Source organism: Sus scrofa, chromosome 7 (genome assembly GCF_054392235.1).
Source record: "Sus scrofa isolate SSC_HxYL_T2T_F1_AM1 chromosome 7, Sscrofa_HxYL_maternal_Yorkshire_Landrace_v2.0, whole genome shotgun sequence".
NCBI lineage: Eukaryota > Metazoa > Chordata > Mammalia > Artiodactyla > Suidae > Sus > Sus scrofa.
In genome coordinates this window covers 37674453-37696517 of record NC_139389.1, presented here as the reverse complement: position 1 = coordinate 37696517, position 22065 = coordinate 37674453, and the positions used below count along the sequence as shown (strand labels likewise).

The 22065-nt window shown below is 46.5% G+C and overlaps 1 protein-coding gene across 49 annotated transcripts in view; it reads right to left on the bottom strand.

Annotated features, from left to right (window-relative positions):
* The window catches only part of DST (dystonin), a 488220-nt gene that overhangs the window by 170137 nt on the left and 296018 nt on the right, over positions 1 to 22065 (bottom strand). For 40 of the 49 annotated variants that reach the window (XM_021098569.2, XM_084967788.1, XM_084967786.1 and 37 more), the window contains 20 exons: positions 21607 to 21719; positions 21405 to 21511; positions 18154 to 18273; positions 14615 to 14710; positions 14374 to 14501; positions 10975 to 11068; positions 10558 to 10712; positions 9130 to 9568; positions 8900 to 9028; positions 8466 to 8543; positions 8206 to 8367; positions 8011 to 8115; positions 5505 to 5600; positions 4654 to 4779; positions 3968 to 4120; positions 3280 to 3434; positions 2947 to 3073; positions 2411 to 2594; positions 1320 to 1477; positions 240 to 418 (listed from right to left, as the gene is read on the bottom strand). In XM_021098569.2, the coding sequence (XP_020954228.2) occupies positions 240 to 418; positions 1320 to 1477; positions 2411 to 2594; positions 2947 to 3073; positions 3280 to 3434; positions 3968 to 4120; positions 4654 to 4779; positions 5505 to 5600; positions 8011 to 8115; positions 8206 to 8367; positions 8466 to 8543; positions 8900 to 9028; positions 9130 to 9568; positions 10558 to 10712; positions 10975 to 11068; positions 14374 to 14501; positions 14615 to 14710; positions 18154 to 18273; positions 21405 to 21511; positions 21607 to 21719 (2904 nt within the window). Of the gene's footprint in view, positions 1 to 239; positions 419 to 1319; positions 1478 to 2410; positions 2595 to 2946; positions 3074 to 3279; positions 3435 to 3967; positions 4121 to 4653; positions 4780 to 5504; positions 5601 to 8010; positions 8116 to 8205; positions 8368 to 8465; positions 8544 to 8899; positions 9029 to 9129; positions 9569 to 10557; positions 10713 to 10974; positions 11069 to 11185; positions 11445 to 14373; positions 14502 to 14614; positions 14711 to 18153; positions 18274 to 21404; positions 21512 to 21606; positions 21720 to 22065 lie in introns of those variants that run through there. The other 9 variants (XM_084967815.1, XM_003128338.5, XM_084967816.1 and 6 more) reach the window with 4 other exon arrangements.

Sequence of the window (22065 nt, the reverse complement as noted above, 5' to 3'; positions counted from 1 at the left end):
ATACTCTACAACAGGTGAGCTACCAAAACTACAGGCAGAAAGTGGGAAGATCACTAATGCCCTGAATGCTCTGGTCTCCGAGACCCCCTCCCTTTCAACATGAAGAAACAGCATAAATCAATAGAAATCATAAATATATGTGTCCTTAAGACAAGAAAATCTATATTCTTAAAAAAGAGCAGCACGTATATAAAAATGGCCATTGTGCGAAGCCAGTTTATACAGTTTATAGTATGTACTTTTCAATGTAGGTGGAGGACATGGAATAGACGTGGTTCATGCTCTGGACGACCACACTGAGCTCAGAGCGCAATGTGGGGGCTGAGGAAGAAGCAGCTGCTTGACTGAAGAAGTCTTCACATTTGTTTGTGATGGTGGCCAAGTCATCTTTAAGTCGCTCCAGCTCTTTCTTTAGTTTCTATAAAACAGAGAACAAAGATGGGGGTCAGGCCACCACTCCAGATGGGGTCTCTTCCTTCAAAGACTTTAAAAACACACACTGGAGTTCCCGTCGTGGCGCAGTGGTTAACGAATCCGACTAGGAACCATGAGGTTGTGGGTTCGGTCCCTGCCCTTGCTCAGTGGGTTAACGATCCGGCGTTGCCATGAGCTGTGGTGTAGGTTGCAGACGCAGTTCGGATCCCACGTTGCTGTGGCTCTGGCGTAGGTCGGCAACTACAGCTCCAATTAGACCCCTAGCCTGGGAACCTCCATATGCCGCGGAAGCGGCCCAAAGAAATAGAAAAAAGACAAAAAAAAAAACCAACCAAAAAACACACTGCAGAGGAGTTCCCTAGTGATCAAGTGGTTGGGACTCTTTCACAGCTGTGGCCTGGGGTTGATCCCTGGTCTGGGAACTGAGATCCCATATCAAGCCATTGCACACCACATCCAAATAAAATAAAATAAAATTCCATCAAAAAAAAAAAAAAAAACACATTTCACTGACTTAAACAGGTACGTATACATTACTGTCTATCAAGGAAACAAAGGCAAAACCCATCAAGTTTAATGCTTCCCTTACTGCCCATCTCCTCAGCCCAAGCATCCATCTAACCCAGAGCTTGTGGGTTGAGCAGAGGAGAGACAATGAGAAGCCTCACAGCCTCCCTAGAATTGGGTTTACCTGTGTTTACCTGAGTCAGAGGCAGAAGTGAATTACAGAATCCTGCCTACAGGCAGGGATAAATATGCAATCAGACTTCACCCAGCGGCAGCAGCCGCAGGCAGAGGGGAGCATGTGAGAAGGCAGGGATCAACAGCCAAGCCCCTGAGACAGCATCAGTGGTGATCTCATCCCCACACCCCCTCAGCCTCACCTCCTGCTCCCCGAGTCGGAACACGCTTTCCTGCAGGTCGTCCCTCTCCAGGGGCGTCCGGATCTGTCTGATCAGACGGTCTTCACAGCTCTCCAGCCGAAGCCTGAGGTTCCGAACTTCCGAGATGTAGAGATTGTAAGCTGACTCCTCCTGCTCCTCTGTGAAAGCGCATGTGATATTCAGAAAATACTTTGTTTTCTACTTTCTGGATGCTTTGCTTATGTTCTAATGATGCAGTTTTACTACTGGGCCAGGGCTCATAAATAAATGTGACCAGTTACCATCACGAACCCACCCCACAGATATAAACCTTGAAAGAGTGGACCTTACAATTTACAAAGAGCTAATAAAACTTCCCTCCTGCCACTTCGAGCACCAATATCTGAGTTATGACGTCTAAGGAAAATAATGTATTGCTCCGTTTTAGGTTCACAAACATGTGAATTATATCGGTGGCAATGTAAATTAAAATCCTTTAAAATTAGAGGTAAAGACTGTTAATGTTTAGATGGTTTTAAAGTAAATATGACTACTATAATTTTTTTGTCTCTAAGGAAACTCAAGATTTCCGGATAAAATTTGTATTTAACAAAAGTTAACTAGACAAAAGCTTCACCTTTAACCCCTGTATAAAATCCAGGCTTGATTATGGGACATTTCCACACCTTGCTTTTTCATTAGCTATTAATCTAAATTTGCTCTTTAAAAAAAAAAAAAAAAGAGTCTTGAGGAAAAAAACCCAAGTTTGGTATGTAGAAAAATAACCGAACCTTTTCTGAAACTAAAAGACCATCATTTTGAACGTTACATTACAAAACAATGAAAATGTTTAAAAGGAGATGCATTCAGAATTCATCGTTTGCCATACTCTTTGGTTGGCATCTTTTTATGAATTTGCCATTTGGAAATAAATGAATCCCTCTTTGAATCTCCCTACCCCAAATATGTGTTTAATGTTCCAGTAACTGTTTCTATATGTCACAGGCTGAATGACATCATATACCTAAGATTAGATCGCACTGACAGTCGATAATAGCCTGAACTAACCACCCATGAGGGAAAAAAAAAAGGCATGGGTTCCCATGCTTTACCTCTTTCTGCAGATTTGAGAAGCTCTTGGTAATACTGCTTACATACATTCACCTCCTTTTCCAATTGTGTTATATCGGAGCCTGAAAATATTTGCGATTCCTGGCTATCTTCGAGAAAATCTTCAAAGCGAGATTGTAGATTACTCAGAACTTGCTGGTGTTCACCAGGTAACATTGTCTTTACCTAAAGAAGACCAACGACCCACATAATTAAGTGACGTTGGTACAAGAGGGACATTTAAAATAGGACCAGGAGTTCCTGTTGTGGCTCAGCAGACAAGAATCTGACTAGTATCTATGAGGACACAGGTTGGGTCCCTGGGCCTCGCTGAGTGGGTTAAGGATTCTGGGGTGTAGGTCATAGACATGGCTTAGATCCTGTGCTGTGGCTGTGGTGTAGGCCAGCAGCTACACTGGAATGGATGAGTGTCTGCATGGGCTCCATCCTGCTCCAGAGCTAATACAATATCCACCCCTGCTGAGCAAATAAAATGCCCACTCGGACGGGCTGGATGGACATGCAGCTCTGTACTCACTGAGGCCACGTTGCTGGCTCGAATCCTGTCGATCTCGCTGACGAGGTAGTGCCAGGACACCACGCTCTTCATGTTGATGTGAGACTCGTGCCAGAGCGTCAGGACGTTCTGATACTGCTGCTCGATCCTGAAACAGACGGAAGAGAACTCGGGTGACGCCTTTCCACTCCCTCTGAAAACATGCCACTGCCTTCCTCTGCCTTCAGGAAATGCCCCAGGTTTACAAGCTCTCGGTCCTTCCAATCCTACAGGCCTTGGGGGAAGCAGCAGTTGTTCCTTTAACCCGCAGAGAGACTCCGGGGCCAGCTCTGTGCGGGGCGAAGGCACACGAACCTGTTTGCAAAGTCGACGGCTTCTTTGTTTGGAGGCGGGATGGTGAAGCACACGGCGGGGACCATGGCCTCGTTCCCCGTGGGGCTGATGACCTTCCACTTGGCGCGATGAGAGTTGTTGGCCAAAACGCACTCATCGTCTTTGAAAATGGTGATCTGGTTTTAAAAGAACAGAACAGGCGTTTCTGCCGTGGTGCAAGGGGAGTGGAGGCACCTCTGCAGCACTGAGACGCAGGTTCGATCCCCACTGGGCATAGTGGGTTAAGGCTCTGGAATTGCAACTGTGGCTCATATCTGATCTCTGGCCCAGGAACACCATATGCCACAGGGCGGCCCCAAACAGAAAAAAGAAGAGAAAAAAAAAAGATTAAAAAAAAAAAAAAAAGAACAGAATAACCAAATGAGGGCACTGTGGACTCACCGTCTTCCACACCCAATCTTGGGAATCTTTTTGTACTTTTGAGGTGGAAAACTTGGCCCCTAAATGAGTATTATGACCTCATTTTTTTTGGACCCCTCCCTGCCTGCAAGGCAGCATGCAGAAGTTCCCAGACCAGGGATCAAACCCTCGCCACAGCACTGACAGTGCTGGATCCTTAACCTGCTGAGCCGCCAGGGAACTCCTACCATATCGTTTGTTAAATATCTGAGTAAGGCTGGAAGCCATCTGGGTCCTGGGGTTATGGTACCTCAATTTGTCGGTAGTCACAGATGGCTTTGATGGGAATGGACGTTTTCAGTGAACAGTCAGGGTTTCGTGGCTTTAGCTGAATGATTGTTTTGGCTCTCCCCATCAGGCTGGCTACCGTGCTTTTATACTGCAAAAGCTCTTCTTTCTCTTCCTAGAGAATAAGGAAAATGGATTTTATTTAATTTTTTTTGGTCTTTCTGCCATTTCTTGGGCCCTTGCCGCATCTCGTAGGCAGGCGTCTCACTGTTTTGCTCACTGCTAAACTGTGCCTGGGAGATGAGAACTGCTTAACTAGCATTGATGGAATGAACGACTAAACACACACACACACACACACACACACACACACACACACACAACCCTGCGACAGCATTTTTAACCATTAAGGCAATCACACAGAAAAGCCACATCTGCTGTATTTCTTACCAAAAAGACACAAAAACTGAATTTTCATCTTTCTTTTTTTTTTTCTTTTTTGGCTGTCCCATGGCATATGGAGTTCCCAGGCCAGGGATCAGATCCGAGCCGAAGTTAAAACTGAATGTTTAAATGCTCGCTTGAATGAGCTGGAAATGTCACGAGCACCGATAAAATGTGAGGTTCTGTACCTGCAAAATCTCATAAAGCTCTACCCTCGTCCCCACCACACACCACCGCTGAACCTGGGGCTTTTCAGGGTCCTACCATCGACTCCTGAAGCAGGTCCTCCAGCTTGTGAAGGCTGCTGGACCTGTCGCAGCTGTACTTCCGCTGAATGGCATCCTTTAGATTCCTTAGGTAATCAGCGGCTTCTTTGGCATCATTGAAGAACTACGGAGAGATGAGAACCGGGAGTTAAAGGGTCGGAAATGTCAGCAAAGCCCGGAGCTGTGGGGTCTGAATACAGAGCCCCGTGTGCAGCTCTCCTATGTGGGAACAGAATAAAACCACAAACCGCGTAGCCTAAATCCTTCCTCTAACCAAACACCAGCTCTTGAACTTGGATGACAATGAATGAATGCCCACTGTCAAAGCGTGAGTCTATAGTGCAGCTTGGCCCCTACATTATTTTTGTTGGTTTTTTGTTTTGTTTTTTGTTTTTTTGGCTATGCCCACAGCATGTGGAAGCTCCCAGCCCAAGGGTCAAACCCACGCCGCAACACCACCACCAAATCCTTAAGCACTAGGCCACCACGGAACTTCTGGACCCTGTGTTAGTTTGATTGAAAGTCTGTTTTGCTTTAGGGTCCAATGTTGGTTAAGTGCGGAGTGAAATTGCAAGAATATTTTAAAACTTCGGAAGCACGGGAAGAAAACTCTCTGTAATGAGATGTTTCTTTAAGAAGAGAAGCACGGACAAAATTACGATTTTCTGACATTCTAAGTGGTTTTGAAAGTACTTCCTCCCTTCTAGAATGCTTCTCTTTATCTTAAAGGACATATACCCCTGTATCCCATAAAGACATTTTAGCGGATTTCTCCAGAAATGGAGACGTTTTCTGTAATTCAGCTGGCACTGCAACACTGCGTGGTGACATGGGTCCTGTGCCCCCTACCTCGAAGTAGGCACTGTTGTCCTTGATGTGCTGTTCCACACACTGGCACAGCTGCAGGACCCAGCTCCACTGCGTCTGCATCGCCGCTCGGTAGGCCTGTGGGCAGAACACAGCCGCTGTCACCGTCTGGCCAGTGAGGACACACAGCCTGCCTCCCAAGGGTCTCAGAGCCTCCACTACCTACAGAGGACGAGGGTCCTTCACCAGAGTCAGATGGACAATCGGGCCACAAACCTAAGCACTCCCACCTGCACAAAACCAGTCCTGAAAGCGTGAACATCCTTTTTTTTTCTTTCTTTTTAGGGCCACACCCACAGCATATGGAGGTTCCCAGGCTAGGGAAGGGTCAAATCAGAGCTGCAGCTGCCGGCCTACACCACAGCCACAGAAATGCCAGATCCAAGCTGTGTCTGTGTCCTATACCACAGCTCCCAGCAACGCTGGATCCTTAACCCACTGAGAGAGGGCAGGGATTGAACCCACGTCCTCATGGATACTAGTCAGGTTTGTTCCCGCTCAGCCACAATGGGAACTCCCCTCCAAACATATATTTTTAAATCGGTCCAATTTCTTCCCAATCCTAAGCTTCTTGACATTTTTTCCTAAAATAGATGGAAAAAGCTAACACTAGCTGTTCTTCCACGGAAACCCATGGAACGCTGGAAATGGAGGCAAGCTCTCCTGGGGTTTTGGAAAACCAGCCCCCACTCCCTCCAGGCCAGCACTTCACTGTGGGGAAGCCTCAGCTATGCCTCCTTCGTGGCATTTTCCTTCACTGTTCTTTCCTCTGAATTTTTGCATTAATGGATCATAAAGTACCTGACACAGAAACACATGGTCTGTAGTTTTCTCTTTGTCTGTCTTTGCTTCCAAAACTGGACTGGAAGCTCTCGGGGTGGGGGTGAGTCATTTGCATGTTTTTACCAGCACTGCTTGGGGAGGGTGGAGAAGGGAATATGCAATCCCCCATCGGTGCAATTCTGGAATTATAATAGTTACGATCCTAGGAATTTTGACTGAAAATGTTTTCTACTTGAATTTTTATTGATTTAATAGGTTCATCTTTCATGAAAGCAGAAAAGAACCCCACTTAGTAGAGGCAACAAAAAAATACCCTTTTACAGTTAAGGTGCAATTCACTAGCTTCCAGGAGAGGGCGCCCCAGGGGCTTGCCTGTGTTTCCACCTGGAAAACCACCCCTGCTGCACATGGGCAGTTTTCCGAGCAGAATGCACAGGCATCGCTGAAAAACCTTTCAGCTCATCGTGGTCACGGCACCTGCTCCCTCCAATGAAGCTACTCTGAGTAAACTGGCTAGAAAAGACATATCAGGCATTGTTAAAGAGTATCAGTTTCTTGTTCTCATAAAATATAAAACAGTGTTGATAATTAACTCTCATCGCTGACCCACAAGACAATGGAGGTTAATTAGACAAATTAGATGAACATCTCTACACAAGGTGGGGATAGTTCACACCCACACCTGCCACTCCCATCACGATTCTTGACCGGGAACCACGTTTCCTAGCAGCTTTCACCTCTCTGCTCTAAGGAACACCCCGTGCTTTTAGCGCATCGTTGTACAAACAAAGTACATCCAGACCCTGCAGGTTTCTAATTTCCTTCCCCTTCCCCAGCCCAACATCCTTCCTACTCCTAAGGGGATGAAAACCACAATTTTATGCAAAAGAAGGTCAGCTAAACTCCCAGCGAGGCCTAGAATTTTCCCATCTGGGTGTCATGACGACTTACTTCAGTGGACAAAGATTCCTTGCCTCAGCTGCAGGTCACATTTTCAGCACAGCTTCATCTTTGTTCATTTTCCTTCCATCTGTTCACACTGGCTTCTCCCTGCCCTCTTACATATCCCCCCGCACACATTTACAAAGTCACTAGCTCTAGTAGCTATTAGACCTAAAAATTGAAACACCCACCTCCATCCCACCACGCGGGCAGCCTGGTAAACCCCACATCAACACCCCCCTTCTGGGTGTGAAACAAGTGTGTTAATACCCTGAGGTCTTGCACACGCCTCCCAAAGCAGGTCCCGAACACAAAGAATAAGTTAAGTAATAATAACTAGCACCTCGGAGCACCTGCTGTGTCCCACAAACTGAACTAAGCGCTGCCTTCTCTTCGTCATCACAACTCCACAGGTTAGGAGCCCTCGCCCCCAGTTGGGGCAAGTGAATGGGGTGCGACAGGGCCACTACTGGTGCAAGGTCCCAGAGTCAGGAAGAAATCTGAGTCAAAGCTGGAAGGCCCTTCCCGGTCCCTGGGACGCATCTCTCCGGCCACAGAGAGAACGATTACTGTAAGCAGCGAGGGGGTGACCCATGGAGCAGAACTGAAGACAGATCAGCCTGACTTGACAGAAACAAGGTTTTTCAGCCAGGCTGTCACAGGCGTCTGACAGTGTGCATGTGCCACCACCAGCAATCAAAGAACTGGGGTGGCAATCATCAAATGTCCCCTTCAACCACGGCTGTCACCCTTTCTGACTTACCTCAATGGTTAACCGAGCTGGGTGATTTTCCAGAAGTAGCTGTTCCGCTATCTCCTGCACTGCTTTGATATTTTCTTCCTTTTGATCAAGCTCTCTCATTAACTCCTAATTTAAAGAAAGAGTCGAGAAAGGTGTTAGAGGAAGAAAGACTCGGAAATACCCCCATCCCCACCCAATCACAGAAGCGGCACTCACGGCGTGATATTCGCTCTTCCGGGCTATGTTGGTGTTTCTTTCACTCCAGTCGTAGGCAACTTCCTCCTCTTCTTTTTCATTCAACCAGATGAGTTCATTAGTGGCCCGAGTTACAAAATTATGGAGTGTATCGAGGTGGCGTTCCTGATTCCTAGATGTATTCTTTACAAGGAAAATCACCGTAAGAATTGCATTTTTGCCATGTAGAGATGAGGAAGACGGAAAGTTAAAAAAAAAAAAAAAAAAAAAACACAACTTACCAAGAGTTTTGCATACTGACTCTCCAACCTGTGCAACTTTTCTGTGTAAGTAAGTTTAAGAGGTGCTGTCATCTGGATCTGTAACATGGGATAAAAAGATGGCAGGGTTAGCAATCTTGTTTGGGGGGGGGATATTTTCCTATCACATACATTTTTATTAAAGTATAGTTGATTTACAGTGTTGTGCCCATTTCTGCTATACAGCAAAGTGATCCCATCATACACACATATACATTCTTTTTCTCCTACTATCTTCCATCATGTTCTACCCCAAGAGATCAGATATAGTTCCCTGTGCTGTACAGTAGGACCTCAAGCTTAGGATTCTTAAGCAACTCTGACTCACAGGCAAGGTATCTATTATCCTGTTACAGGGTCTTTAGAGGAAGAGCCAAAGCTGGAATGAAATACATACAGATTTGAAATTCACAGACCTCACTGATCTTAGCTTCTTTGAGGCTGGCTTCAAATTCTTCAATAGCTCGGTGAACATTTTTATGATTCTCTAAATGGCTTTCAACACTCGGCAGGTCTGATCCCCACTCTGTGCGGTCCAGCTGCACCTTCAAACAGAAAAATATGAGGTTAAAAAAAACAAAAAAACAAAAAAGCAACCTGGGAGCGGGAAAGCCTGAAACTCTCAGATAAAGTAAAGGTTTTTTACCTGCATCTCATCAACCCAATTCAACAGATCCTGAACAAACTTCATGTTGATTTCCTCTTCGGTTAAATTCTGATCCAGCAGAGATGACTTCATAAGAGGCTTTCGAATCTGCATCAGCTTCAGAGTCTGCAGTGAATTTGTCTCTACCCCTGAGCTGAAATTTGGAAGCACTCCAGATGGGAAGCCAGGTGTATACGCAGGAGTGACAGATGGGGTCAGGCGGGAAGTCAGGCCCGAGGTCACACTGGGTGGGGTCAGGGAGGGCGTCAGCCCTGAGTTCAGACTGGAGTTCATGGTCTGTGCGAATCCCGAGTTTAAACTCTGCGTGATTCCTGAGATCATGAGCCTCGTCTGCTCTGTCGTCAGCACGCGGCCTTTGCTGTACATTGAGGAACATTCATTCCTTAAGGCCATGATGTCATCGCGCAGTTTTGCCACTCTGAAAAGAACGTCAAAAGCGTTAAGCTAAGACAGAAGAGACAGTTTTACAGAAAGTGAACCCTAATGTAAACCCAGGACTTTGATTAACAAAATTGTATCTGTCAATATTGGCTCAGCAGTGGTAACAAGTGCAGCACACAATGCAAGATGGTAATAATGGGAGAGAGGTTTTAGGGGGTATAGGAACTCAGTACTTGTTTTTCTGTAAACCTGAACTGCACAAACAACCTCTATTTTAAAACACCATTGTAATCACATGGATAAAAGTTTGCATCATTTGTGTGTTGACCTATGAGCACTTCCCATCTTATCACACACTCCTCATAACTACAAGATACAATAATTCTACACTAGGATATGAGCCTTCTCCTATTATTTGGCACCTAGGAGTCCAAATTTTTGTTACTATAAAATATTTCCGATGTGAACAAGGGCTTTCCCCCATATTTATTTAGACATTTTCCACATTTAGAATATTACTATAGATTCCTAAAAGTGGAATTACTGGATCAAAGCATCATCTATCATTTCTGCTTTCTACATACCTCACATCTTTAGATATTTACATATGTATAATATATAGTACACCTCCTAAAAGGTTCCATTCCTACCCCCAAATCCACTTCACAGAGATACAGATTTTTGTATACATATTTTTCCAATATTTTGTTAGCAAAACTGAGAAGTTGACTTAAAAGATAATTTTCTTTCATTTTTCCTCTCTCCAGTATCACACATGAATATTTCAACTGTACATTAGTGACTACAGCATTAAATATTATGTGTATCATAAAGCTTTTTCTATTACTCATCTTTGAGCGAAACGTAGTTAACGAAACAGAACAAAACTAATGTGATGCCCATTTTCAACAAAAAAGAGCATAAGAAATATGTCATACATTTGTCACTCTCTACATTCCCATATTCCAAGTGCCATGAAATGGTCACACAGATGGACAGGACAGGGATGACAAGAAACACACTTACCTCTGTACCAACTGGTCTGCCTGGTAGTATTTTCCATCAGTAAGAATCTGTACATCAATTACATGCTGGCGTAAAAGGTTCTCGCATTCCAGGATATACCCGGCAACTTCTGCTTCATTCTGAAACTGCACCCCTGATTCTAATCGTTTAGAATCCTGAATTTCAAAAGAACTCAGTATCAATTCTGCGAACAAGTATCCAAACTTGCCTCAAATAAAAGAGTGGACAGAATCTCAGATTTTTTGTTTTCCCTTTTGGAAAACATGTTTTCCCTTGGAAGAACAAAACGATCAGAATCTTTAACAAACTGTACGTTTCAGGACACAAACTGACTAAGGTTATGCCAAGTTTTAGTTCATGGGGATGCAGAGACCCCACCCTCACCCCAACCCCCAAAAGTTCCTGATATTAACGTACAGCCTGGAGAGCGTTTCGGGCAAGTAACAGTTTGTCTTCACAGACGACGCTGTCCCTCTGAACTCGGCTCGCAATCTGCTGCAACATTTCCAACCTGAAAGAAGGGAACGCATGAAATCAAGCCTCTCCCTTAGAAGTCAGAAAGGTCGCCGTTCCTGAAAAACACCGCCTTGTGAAAGAAAAACGCCGTCCCACGCCACGAAGCCCGTACCTGTGTCCATCCAAGGATTCATTGCCAAAGCTAATGCAGGAGTTGACCAGGGTCGGACCACAATGGACGGAGAGGAAGTTTTCATTTGAATCGAGACTCGTCCGAGTGCTGGTGGTGTTACTAAACACAGAGTCGCTGCTACGGTAGCTGTAACTACTGCTATGCATCCTGACCCTGAAATGATGCTCTTCCTTCGAGCAGGAATAGGAGCCTCACAAATACACGGTCTGCGTCTAGTCTAATGGTGAAAAGCGGCAGCAGAATGTTCCAGCGTTTAATGGCTCCTTAAATAGGACCTAACATGCATATTCAATACTCAGCAAATAAGATGCTAATAACCACTCAGAAGAATCTTGCCTCCAGCCAGGCTTTTGCTGGCTGAAGGCTGCCTTTTGCAGCCAGCACGAAAGCCCTACATGTAAGGACAAGGCCGGCTGACGGGCGTCACTGGAAAAGACTTGCCAAATATTTTCACCAAGCGTCACCCACTTAACAACCACCACAAAAACAATTCCGATGCCTCACAGAAGCCCAGGTACACTTCATTAAGATTTACTCTGGCAATACCCATTCATCAGCTAAAAGAACACAAACAGTCCATCCTAGCCTGGTCAGTGCCTTTTGCAAAAGGCCAAGTCTACAATGAAAAACAGAGTTGAAATCTGATACTTAAAAACACCTACCAACAAATGAGTTAGACTAGAAGCAAAGGCCCTCTCCTTTTAAACTACCATGGGGTCTGCTGATTAGGTTAAAGTAAATTATCCGTTTACCTTTCTTTATCCGAATTCCCCGAATGTTATGTCTAATCTTAGTATTTTTCATTTATTTTATATTTTTAAAAGCCAAGACGCTAAGAAGACTACCAATGCAATGCTTGCAAGGTTACTTTGTCCGTGCTTGTTTTTCCTTCCTCTAGGTTATTAACTGGCATACGATCATTGGCTCTTTCCCATTTGTCTTTGACACACTCCCAGGCCACATGGCTATTATTTTGCAATAGAGTCAATGCCAAAAAACTTGTTGCATCAAGAAAAATGAAGGCATTTATCCAGCCAAGCTCCTAAATAATTTCCTACCCTCCAACACTGCAAAGCCCAACTGCTGCTTCTCCACCTGGGGGAATACTTTTCTTTTCAGAAAGTAAGAAAGGGGAATTTGAGAGTGAGGTGTCAAATGTGGTTAGTACACAGAATAAAGCACCAGGAGCTCCCATTGTGGCTCAGTGGGTTGCAAACCTGACTAGTATCCATGAGGATGTGGGTTCGATCCCTGGCCTCACTCAGTGGGTAGGGATCCAGCATTGCCATAAGCTGTGGTATAGGTTGCAGACACTGCTTGAATCCCGTGTTGCTGTGGCCGTGGCAGTGTTCTGTCAACTTCTCTCCTGACATTTGTTAAGCAATTGTTGTGTGCCAGAAAATGAACTCATCCTTTTATAGACATACTTACCACCACCAAATGCAGTAGATGCTATCCTATCCTGCTCATAAAGGAGGAAACTGAAGCTTAGAGAGGTTAGTGAGTCTAAGATCACATGGCTTAGATGACATCACTTACATGTGGAATCTAAAATATGGCACAGATGAACCTGTCTACAAAACAGAAACAGACTCACAGACATGGAGAACAGGCTTGTGGTTGCTGGGGCGGCGGGGGGGTGGGGGGAGGGAGTGGGATGGACGGGGAGTTTGGGGTTAGTAGATGCAAACTATTGCATTTGGCATGAATAAGCAATGAGGTCCTGCTGTACAGCACAGGGGGCTCTATCCAATCGCTTGTGATAGAACATGATGGAAGATAACATGAGAAAAAGAATGTATATCTATGCATAACTGAGTCACTTTGATGTGCAATAGAATTGGCACAACATTGTGAATCAACCGTAATTTTTAAAATTAAAAAAAAAAAAAAAAAAAACCACCAACACACAACAAAAATAGAAGACCACACTGCTTGGAAACTGAGCTAATAATTCCCCTGGGAAGGACTCGCTCCCAAACCTTGAATCACAGTCTTTTACTACCATACATGAAAACGCAGCTGCTCTTCAGACCACTAGCATCTACTCCATATCCCTTCCTGACATCCTTTTATTTCAAATGATAAGCTAAGCATCTCTGTTTAATCACCCAGAATCATCTCCTCCACAAACGGCCCATCCTGGGTATTGTTAACAAGTTCTGGTTCTAATGATCCAGTTATGTGCTTCGACAAGTGTGCCATCACAAGCTGAACAGTGGCCTGACAAGTCAGGCCTGCCCCACATCATCCATGGGAGGTCACGGGGGCAAAGAGAACCCTGTGTACCCAGGGCCTCTGGGTAGCAGGCACGGTGTTAAGTGCCGGCAACACAGGGACAGAAAAACCAGGAGTCTGTCTCCACCTTGTCAGAACTCACGACTGTGGACAGGCAGCCGTTCATCAAACAACTGCAGACACAAATGCAAAATTACAACGCGTGTCCATGGGAGACTGAGGACCAAGACCCGTGAACCGGCCGGGGAGACCCAGGGGAGGTGCTCGAAGGGAGGGGAGGGTGAGACAGGCTTCCCTCCCGAGGGGTAGATGTGCAAAGATCCCGTCAGCAGGGTGGCTGTGCCCTGGCGCATCAGAGCTGGGGCAGGGCCAGGGGGTGATGCCGGGCCCCACCCTGTAAGGCCAGCCCGGGGGACCAGACCCCAAGTCCCACACACCCCGAGTCAGCCTGGGACACAAGGACAGTGATGGAGACAGACCCATCCAGAGGACCAAGGATCATGCATTTCTAGAGGCTTGAACCTGCGTTGACTGAGCTTCCTCGAGACGCCACCTCACTGCCCTTCCGACCAGGTTTCCTGCCCTGGAGCCAAACCACAGCAATGAACAAAAGAAGTTCACTGTTGAGCTATGCTGTGCAGGTATGAGCATCCGGGTCCCAGGACCCTGATTGGCCTTAAGACCGTAACCACCGCCTTAGGTGACACTTCTGTTCACACACAGCCTAGGCCCTCTGTGACCCTGGCTTCACTGACTCGCATCAAACCTCAGACAAGAGCTTCTAGATGCGGAAATGGAGGACCAGAGAGACCGAGTGACTTCTCCCAGGACACACAGCCCAGCCAAAGGCCAAGGATAAATGTCAGTCCCGGGCTGGCCTGTCCCCAAAGCCAAAGTTCTCCCCGAGCGCCCGCCACCTGCCCGCTCACCTCTCCACCTCGGGCCGCAGGGCCTTCTCCCTCTCGAGCATGGCGATGATGAGCTTCCCCCACTCCTTCTCCACGTCGTTGGGGTGGTAACCTTGAAGCAGTTTGATGCGTCCGAACTCGATCCAGATCTAGGGGGAAGCACAGAAAAGGCCCTGTGAAGCCGGGACGTAAAAACCCACGTTCCCTAGAGAAAGACCATAAAATAAACATTGTCTGTCAATACAAAGGAAGTTTCTCTCACCTCTAACAATTTATACAGGCGTTTAATTTTTGATTTTTCTGTCTCCTTCGGTGGGATTTCTGTTTCTTTAAACTGTAAATACTGGTTATAAAGTGCCTAAAATGAAAGGGGAGGCAAATGAGCAAACTTCAAAGACCTATTTTCATGATCACATCACGTAAGGTCACCACTGCAAGTGCTATCTGCTCTGTTGCCTGCCTTTGGTGGAATTCCTTTACCAAAGTGACAGGGAGTTCCCCGGTGGTGGGGTGTTGCCAATGCTATGGAGTGGGCTCAGTCCTTGGCCCTGAAACCGCCACATGCCAAGAATACAGCTAAAAAAATGAAATAAACTGATATTCGAGAGCACCACTGACTCCCAGCCAGGTGGTGGCCAGGCTGTATGGGGTCGGAGGAGGGTGTGATGACTGGTCTGAGCCCTCACCCCACTGGGATCTGCACAGTCAGGACCAGGGCCATGTCCACTCTGGCCCTGCTAACAGCCTCCCATCGTCCAGACGAGAAGACAAGACGCAGAGTTCCCATGGTGGCACAGCCAAAAGGAATCCGACTAGGAACCAAGAGGTTTTGGGTTCGATCCTTGGCCTTGCTCAGTGGGTTAAGGATGTGCCGTTACCATGAGCTGTGGTGTAGGTTGCAGACGCGGCTTGGATCCTGTGTTGCTGTGGCCGTGGTGTAGGCTGGCAGCAACAGCTCCGATTAGACCCCTAGCCTAGGAACCTCCACATGCTGAGGGTGCGGCCCTAAAAAACGACAAAAGAGAAAAAAAAAAAAAAAGACAAGATTCACTTTCCAAACCCTGTATTTGAGCTTTTTGTTTTTGGAAAAAATAATCTGACGACTCCCATGAAAGGGGTGCTGGGGTCATCTCCTCTATTTCACACGGTCTATCCTTTTTAAAATTTTGTGACCAAACCCGAAGGATAAGGAAGTTCCTGGGCCAGGGTCTGAGCCACAGCTGCAGCCTACACCACAGCCACAGCCGCAGCAACACCGGATCCTTAACTCAGTGCCCTGGGCCAGGGATCAAACCTCAACTCCGCAGTGACCTAAGCTGCTGTATTTGGACTCTAAACCCACGGTGCCATAGTGGGAACTCCCAGTTTCATGGTCTAGTCTTGAAAACAAAATTTTTTTTTAATGGCTGTACCTGCAGCACATGGAAGTTCCCAGGCTAGTGGTCGAATCAGAGTTGCAGCTGCCGGCTGCTGGCCTACACCACAGCCACAGCAACGCCAGCCCTGAGCCACATCTACAATCTATGCCACAGTTCATGGCAAAGCTGAATCCTTGACCCAGGAGCAATGCCGGGGATCAAACCCACATCCTCATGCATGCTTAACCTGTTGACCCACAACAGGAACTCTGAAAGCAGAATTCTTATTGGACAGACAGGACCAAAAATTTGATTTCGATGTCCCATTGGCCCAGTGAAGCAGACGTTATGGTAAATGATGAAAGATGCTACTATGTGCTGCTATCATTATAGAAGGTTGAAACATATAGTTCATATAATATCTACATAATTTATAGATATTAGCTTGGGACTCTCTTAAATATATGTTTATCATACTTATTTAAAAGGACCTGGGAGTTCCCACTGTGGCACAGTGGTTAACGAATCTGACTAGGAACCGTGAGGTAGCCGGTTTGATCCCTGGCCTTGCTCAGTGGGTTAAGGATCCGGTGTTGCTGTGAGCTGTGGTGTAGGTTGCAGATGCGGCTCGGATCCCGTGTTGCTGTGGCTGTGGCATAGGCTGGCGGCTACAGCTCCAATTAGACCCCTAGCCTGAGAACCTCCATATGCCATAGGTGCAGCCCTAAAAAAACAAAAAGACAAAATAAAAACAAATAAATACATAAAACGACCTTATAAGGATTATACTGATAAGCTGTCTTCACATTCAATAAACATATACAATTATTACATCCTGATTCGTGCTGCTTTAAAACAAATCCCTTCAATTATCCAGGCAGACACATTTCTCTGAAGGATTCCATTCAATGTTTTTGCTGGCTAAGAAAACTGATAATCCCCCATGATACTTTTCCTGTGTCCTGTCCTGTCCTAGACACCAAGCAAGGAATCTGTGTAGTCACCCCAACTTCTCTAATAACTTATGAATCTGCATTAACCAGAAGCCAGCACACATGTACTCAAATGTCCCCGACACCAGGAACCCATCTGGAAAGAAGCGGAACTTGAAATCTGAAAATTGTTTTAAACTCAAAATGCAACATTGTAGGAGCCCGTCGGTGAGCAAGCACGGAATGCTGTCCTGGGCGCTAAGCGCTGTTTGCAGAGATGTGGTGACAAAAAGGGGCAAAGGGTTCCTGCCCGGAGAGGTCCCTGTCTACGCAGGCGGACAAACAACTCGGGGAAATTAAAGAGCATCCAGGAGACACAGGAACTTCATGCCAAGGACAAACCCCCTGTGGCAGCAGGAGTGAAAGCTGCTCCACAGACATTCGGGGCAGACGCGTGGTCATCACTACCTTCAGCAGGGCCCACCCTGGTCAGTGCCCTGGGTTTTTGCAATTTTAGTCTGGTCAGAACAATATCTACCATTCGAGGAATTCGATGATATTCACATGACCCATTTCTTGAAACACAGGATACTACGTGGCTATTAGAAATCCAAAGGGACAAAATGAGACACTTTATCTTCTGTATGTTTACACATGTGCCGTCTCGCAATATTTCAATAACGTCTCTGCCTCAGAGAGACGGCCCCGAGTTCTTAGGTAGCCGTGAATGTTCTACTAAACCATGAACTCATTCAGGCTGGAGCCGGGTCTCTAGTTTCAAGTTCATGGAGAAATATTGTATGTATCTCTGGCCATGCAATAGAAGCCTCTAAGGCCGGTTTGTAGCAGGATGTGACCACAGGCACACGCCCGCCTCTGTCCCGTTGACAGGCTTCTCACTCCCTGCTGCCTCGGCCACCTGCTGGCTCCAGGCGCCTCTTCTGCACCCAGAACCACCTGGCAATGCCACTTCCAGAGACCCTCACAAATAAACCTTAGAACCTGCAACAATTCAGACCCAAAGGACTATGAGTTTCTTTAGGATGTTGCTGCTCTTACGCTTTCACTACCGATGTTTACATGCATATTCTCTTATAATAGATGAATAAATAATCTGCCTACCCTGCCAAGCACAACTTTTCTTTTCTTATTTTTTGTCTTTTTGCCTTTTCTAGGGCTGCTCCCGCAGCATATGGAAGTTCCCAGGCCAGGGATCCAATTGGAGCTGTAGCCACTGGCCTACACCAGAGCCACAGCAATGTGGGATCCAAGCCGCATCTGCAACCTACACCACAGCTCACGGCAACGCCAGATCCTTAACCCACTGAGCAAGGTCAGGGATCGAACCCTCAACCTCATGGTTCCTAGTTGGATTCATTAACCACTGAGCCACGATGGGAACTCCCCAAGCTCAACTTTTCTTAAATTTCTGATATTACAGAACTATGTTAGCATCATTTAACAGTTTCATAATAAACGCAATCACACTCAATATCTGTAAGGACCCAGACCTTTAGTTCCACAGGGTTATTAGGGAATGTTCTCTCGGACATGGTGGTCACGTGGTGTCGGATCCACTGGATGAGGTAGTTGACCATGTTCTGGTATTCGATCCACTTGACTTCAACATCCTAGAACAAGAAGACGACAGACAAGGTCCACGTCTGCAGATCGGGACACTCTCATCCAAGCCAGTTTAGTCAGCAGTGGATCAGTGCATTGACGCGTCCTTAAGCCTGACAGAGAGGACCAGCTGAAGGCTTTCTTACTGTCCCCATTCTTTTCACCCCAATAGCTTTAAGGACACAGTGTCAACACCTGACCCCTAAGACTCTGATCCAGGGACAGAGGCTGCCTGAAGCACTGGGTTAAGAAAGTTTCTGAGGCTACATTGAAACATAGCAGAACAAACACTGTGATCAATGCAGGGTGTTTTTCAGGCACTCAAAAGCATCCATAAGCTGGGTCAGGTGCCCTCTCGGCCAGCTTCTCCAAGGCCACTGTATGGCTGACACTCAAGAGAGCTACAAATACATAGGGAACTAGACAGGAATGAAAATTACGGGAAAAAAGTATCTGGCAGGATCATTCAAGTACTCATTAAGCAAACTTTTCAAAAAATGTTAGACACTGGAAGATTGTCAGCAGCTATGTGAAATTAAGTATTTGATGAGTGTTCAGAGTACTGTCCTAAATGCTGTAATAAAAACACAATACTTTAACTCATGATGCCTTTTTCTTTTTTTTTTTTCCATCTTTTTAGGGCCACACCTGTAGCACATGGAAGTTCCCAGACTAGGGGTTGAAACAGGAACTCTTTGATAAAAGGCATCATGGGAGTTCCCATGGTGGCTCAGCGGTAACAAGCCCAACTAGGATCCATGAGGATGTGGGTTCGATCCCAGGACTTGCTGTAGCCACCAGCCTACACCACAGCCACAGCAATATGGGATCCAAGCCACGTCTGCGACCTATACCACAGTTCACCGTAATGCCGGATCCTTAACCCATTGAACCAGGCCAAGGATCAAACCCGTGTCCTCATGGATCCTAGTCAGGCTCGTTACCGCTGAGCCACCATAGGAACTCCCATGATGCCTTTTATCAAAGAGTTTCTGTCTAGATGAGGAGGCAAGAGAGAGTCATAATATAAACAGTGACTACAGATGTGCCTCAAAACGGTCACTGAAGGCTTCCTGGGAGAGGCAATCCCTGGGCAGGTGTGCGATATTGTTGGTGGGTGACAGGAAGGACCAGAAAAAAGATGGGGGTGTCCCAAGGGAGCCAGGACCCTGAAACAGAAGGACCCTGAAACAGAAACACCCTGGGTACCACAAAGGGCTCGTGTCGGGCACGTCACAGGTGAGACACAGGTACACAGAAGTGACATATGGAGAACCATGGATGTCACAACATCTGGACAAGGTTTAACCTTGCAAGCCACACAGAGCCACAGAACGTTCGCAAGCTAAGTTTTGGCATGACGTGCAGAACTGATGAGAAGAGCAATGGAGACAGTAAACCCTCAAGCAAGCTCCCCTCCTCATTTCAGCGATGCCACAAGAACATTCTGGAGCAACGCTCAACCCCCATCACTGGCAGACCCTGGAGCAGAGGACAAGCACAGAGCAAGTGACTTGGGGACCAGCCTTTGAGAGAAAGGACAGGAGAGAACAAAACTAAAACTGTAGCATACAGGAGTTCCCACTATGGCGCAAAGGGATCAGCCGCGTCTCTGCAGCACCAGGACACAGGTTAGTTAGATCCCGGCCTGGAACCGTGGGTTTAGCATCTGGTGGCTTAGGTCATAACTGCAGCTCAGATGTGATCCCTGGCCTGGGAACTCCATAAGCCACAGGGCGGCCAGAAAAGAAAAATAAGAAGAGAAAAGGAAAGACAGAAAAGAAAAGCGAAAAGAGGAGAGGAGAGGGGAGGAAAGACAGCAGCAGCACACAGAGGCGAAATAAGATGCCAGAAAGCCGAGCTCCGAATCTCCAGCGTGCAATAACATGCGGGAGGAGTCTGCAGGAGTGAGCAGCCAGGGTGAGGTGGGGGGGGGGGCCCTCCCAAATGCACGTGTACGGGGTTCCTGTCCCCCCAAATGCACACGGCACCTGCCAGCAGAACCAGCACAAAGTACACGGCTGAAGGCTGAAACCAACTGCATAGAGAAGCAGGGGGCGAATAAAGCCTCCAAAGCTCCCTGCCAGAGACCTCACCCTGCTACAAAGTAGCTGAGAGTTTGGTAAAAACCAAATCCCCTTCCTCTGGGCCTCACTTTTATTATCAGAAAACAGTGCAAACCATCTCATCTCCTGGGATCACAGAAGTCCGCCTAGAAATGATCACAAACCTGTGTGTGATATTCTACACACAGAGATGGCTCTCAAAGAGGGCGGCTGGAAAACAGCGGCAAGGTACGAAAGAGAATCTGCAAGTTGAGGGGTTGCAGCTTTTATTTATAAGATGCCATGCAACTCTCAAGTGCCTGTTTTATTTATGACAGAGAAACGTTTGTCCATTACACCTGAATTGTCGTGGTAGAAGGGTGTCCTTCAAATGCACACAGTATTCATTCATTTAGTAGCCTATTAACGTGAATCCTTGAAAAACTATCTGACATTTTTTTTTTAATCTTTTTTTTTTTTGTCTTTTTTTTTTTTTTTTTGCTATTTCTTGGGCCGCTCCTGCAGCATATGGAGATTCCCAGGCTAGGGGTCGAATCGGAGCTGTAGCCACAGGCCTACGCCAGAGCCACAGCAACGCGGGATCCGAGCCGCGTCTGCAACCTACACCACAGCTCACGGCAACGCTGGATCCTTCACCCACTGAGCAAGGGCAGGGACCGAACCCTCAACCTCATGGTTCCTAGTCGGATTCGTCAACCACTGCGCCACGACGGGAACTCCTGACATCTAAAATCTATAAAAAGCTGGGGAGTTCCCATTGTGGCTCAGCGTAAACGAACCTGACTAGTATCCTGAGGACACAGGTTCGATCTCTGGGCTTTGCTCAGTGAGTTAAGGATCCAGCATTGCCGCGAGCTATGGTGCCAATCCCGCATTGCTGTAGGCTGGTGGCTATACCTCCAATTCAACCCCTAGCCTAGGAACTTCCATATGCAGCAGGAGTGGCCTTAAAAGGCAAAAATAAAATTAAAAATTAAAAAAATAAAATAAAATCTGTAAAAAGCACTATGAAAGAATTCGGTCAACTGGTCCTTTCTGAGTCAGAAGCCTCAGGTGGAAAGCTCAATACTCACATTTGCACTGATGCCTTCGCCGCCCTCGGGGACTTTGGGAAACGCATCATAGAGAGACGACACATAAGTTATTACTGACTTTTCATCAGGTGAGGAGACATCAACATCTAAAAGCAGCGACAGGCATTATCTCACAATGCTGGTCAATCACTCTGGATCAGACTTTCCAGCCGGCCCATACCTGGTCAAGGTAATCACTCACCTTCTGGATCCAGAAGTCGAATAACACCGATTTTCTCTGCTACGTAGAAAGCGTGCTCTAAATTTGCAAGGTTGCTTTGAACAGCAACAGTATTCATGTCTATCAGGTCAGGCCTAGGAAAAAATTCAGCACATCAGTGATGTTTCTCACGTGCCAATTCAGCATGACATTTACATGTGTATCTCTTGACATCACAAGCCCTGCAAATCTTCATACTAAGCCTGAGTTGAAATATAGAATTTTATTTATTTATTTATTGTCTTTTTAGGGCCTCACCCGCAGCCTATGGAGGTTCCCAGGCTAGGGGTCGAATTGGAGCTATAGCCGAGGGCCTACACCATAGCTATAGCAACGGGATCTGAGCTGTGCCTGCGACCTACACCAAAGTGCATGGCAACGCCGGATCCTTAACCCGCTGAGCGAGGCCAGGGATCGAACCCGCCACCTCATGGTTCCTAG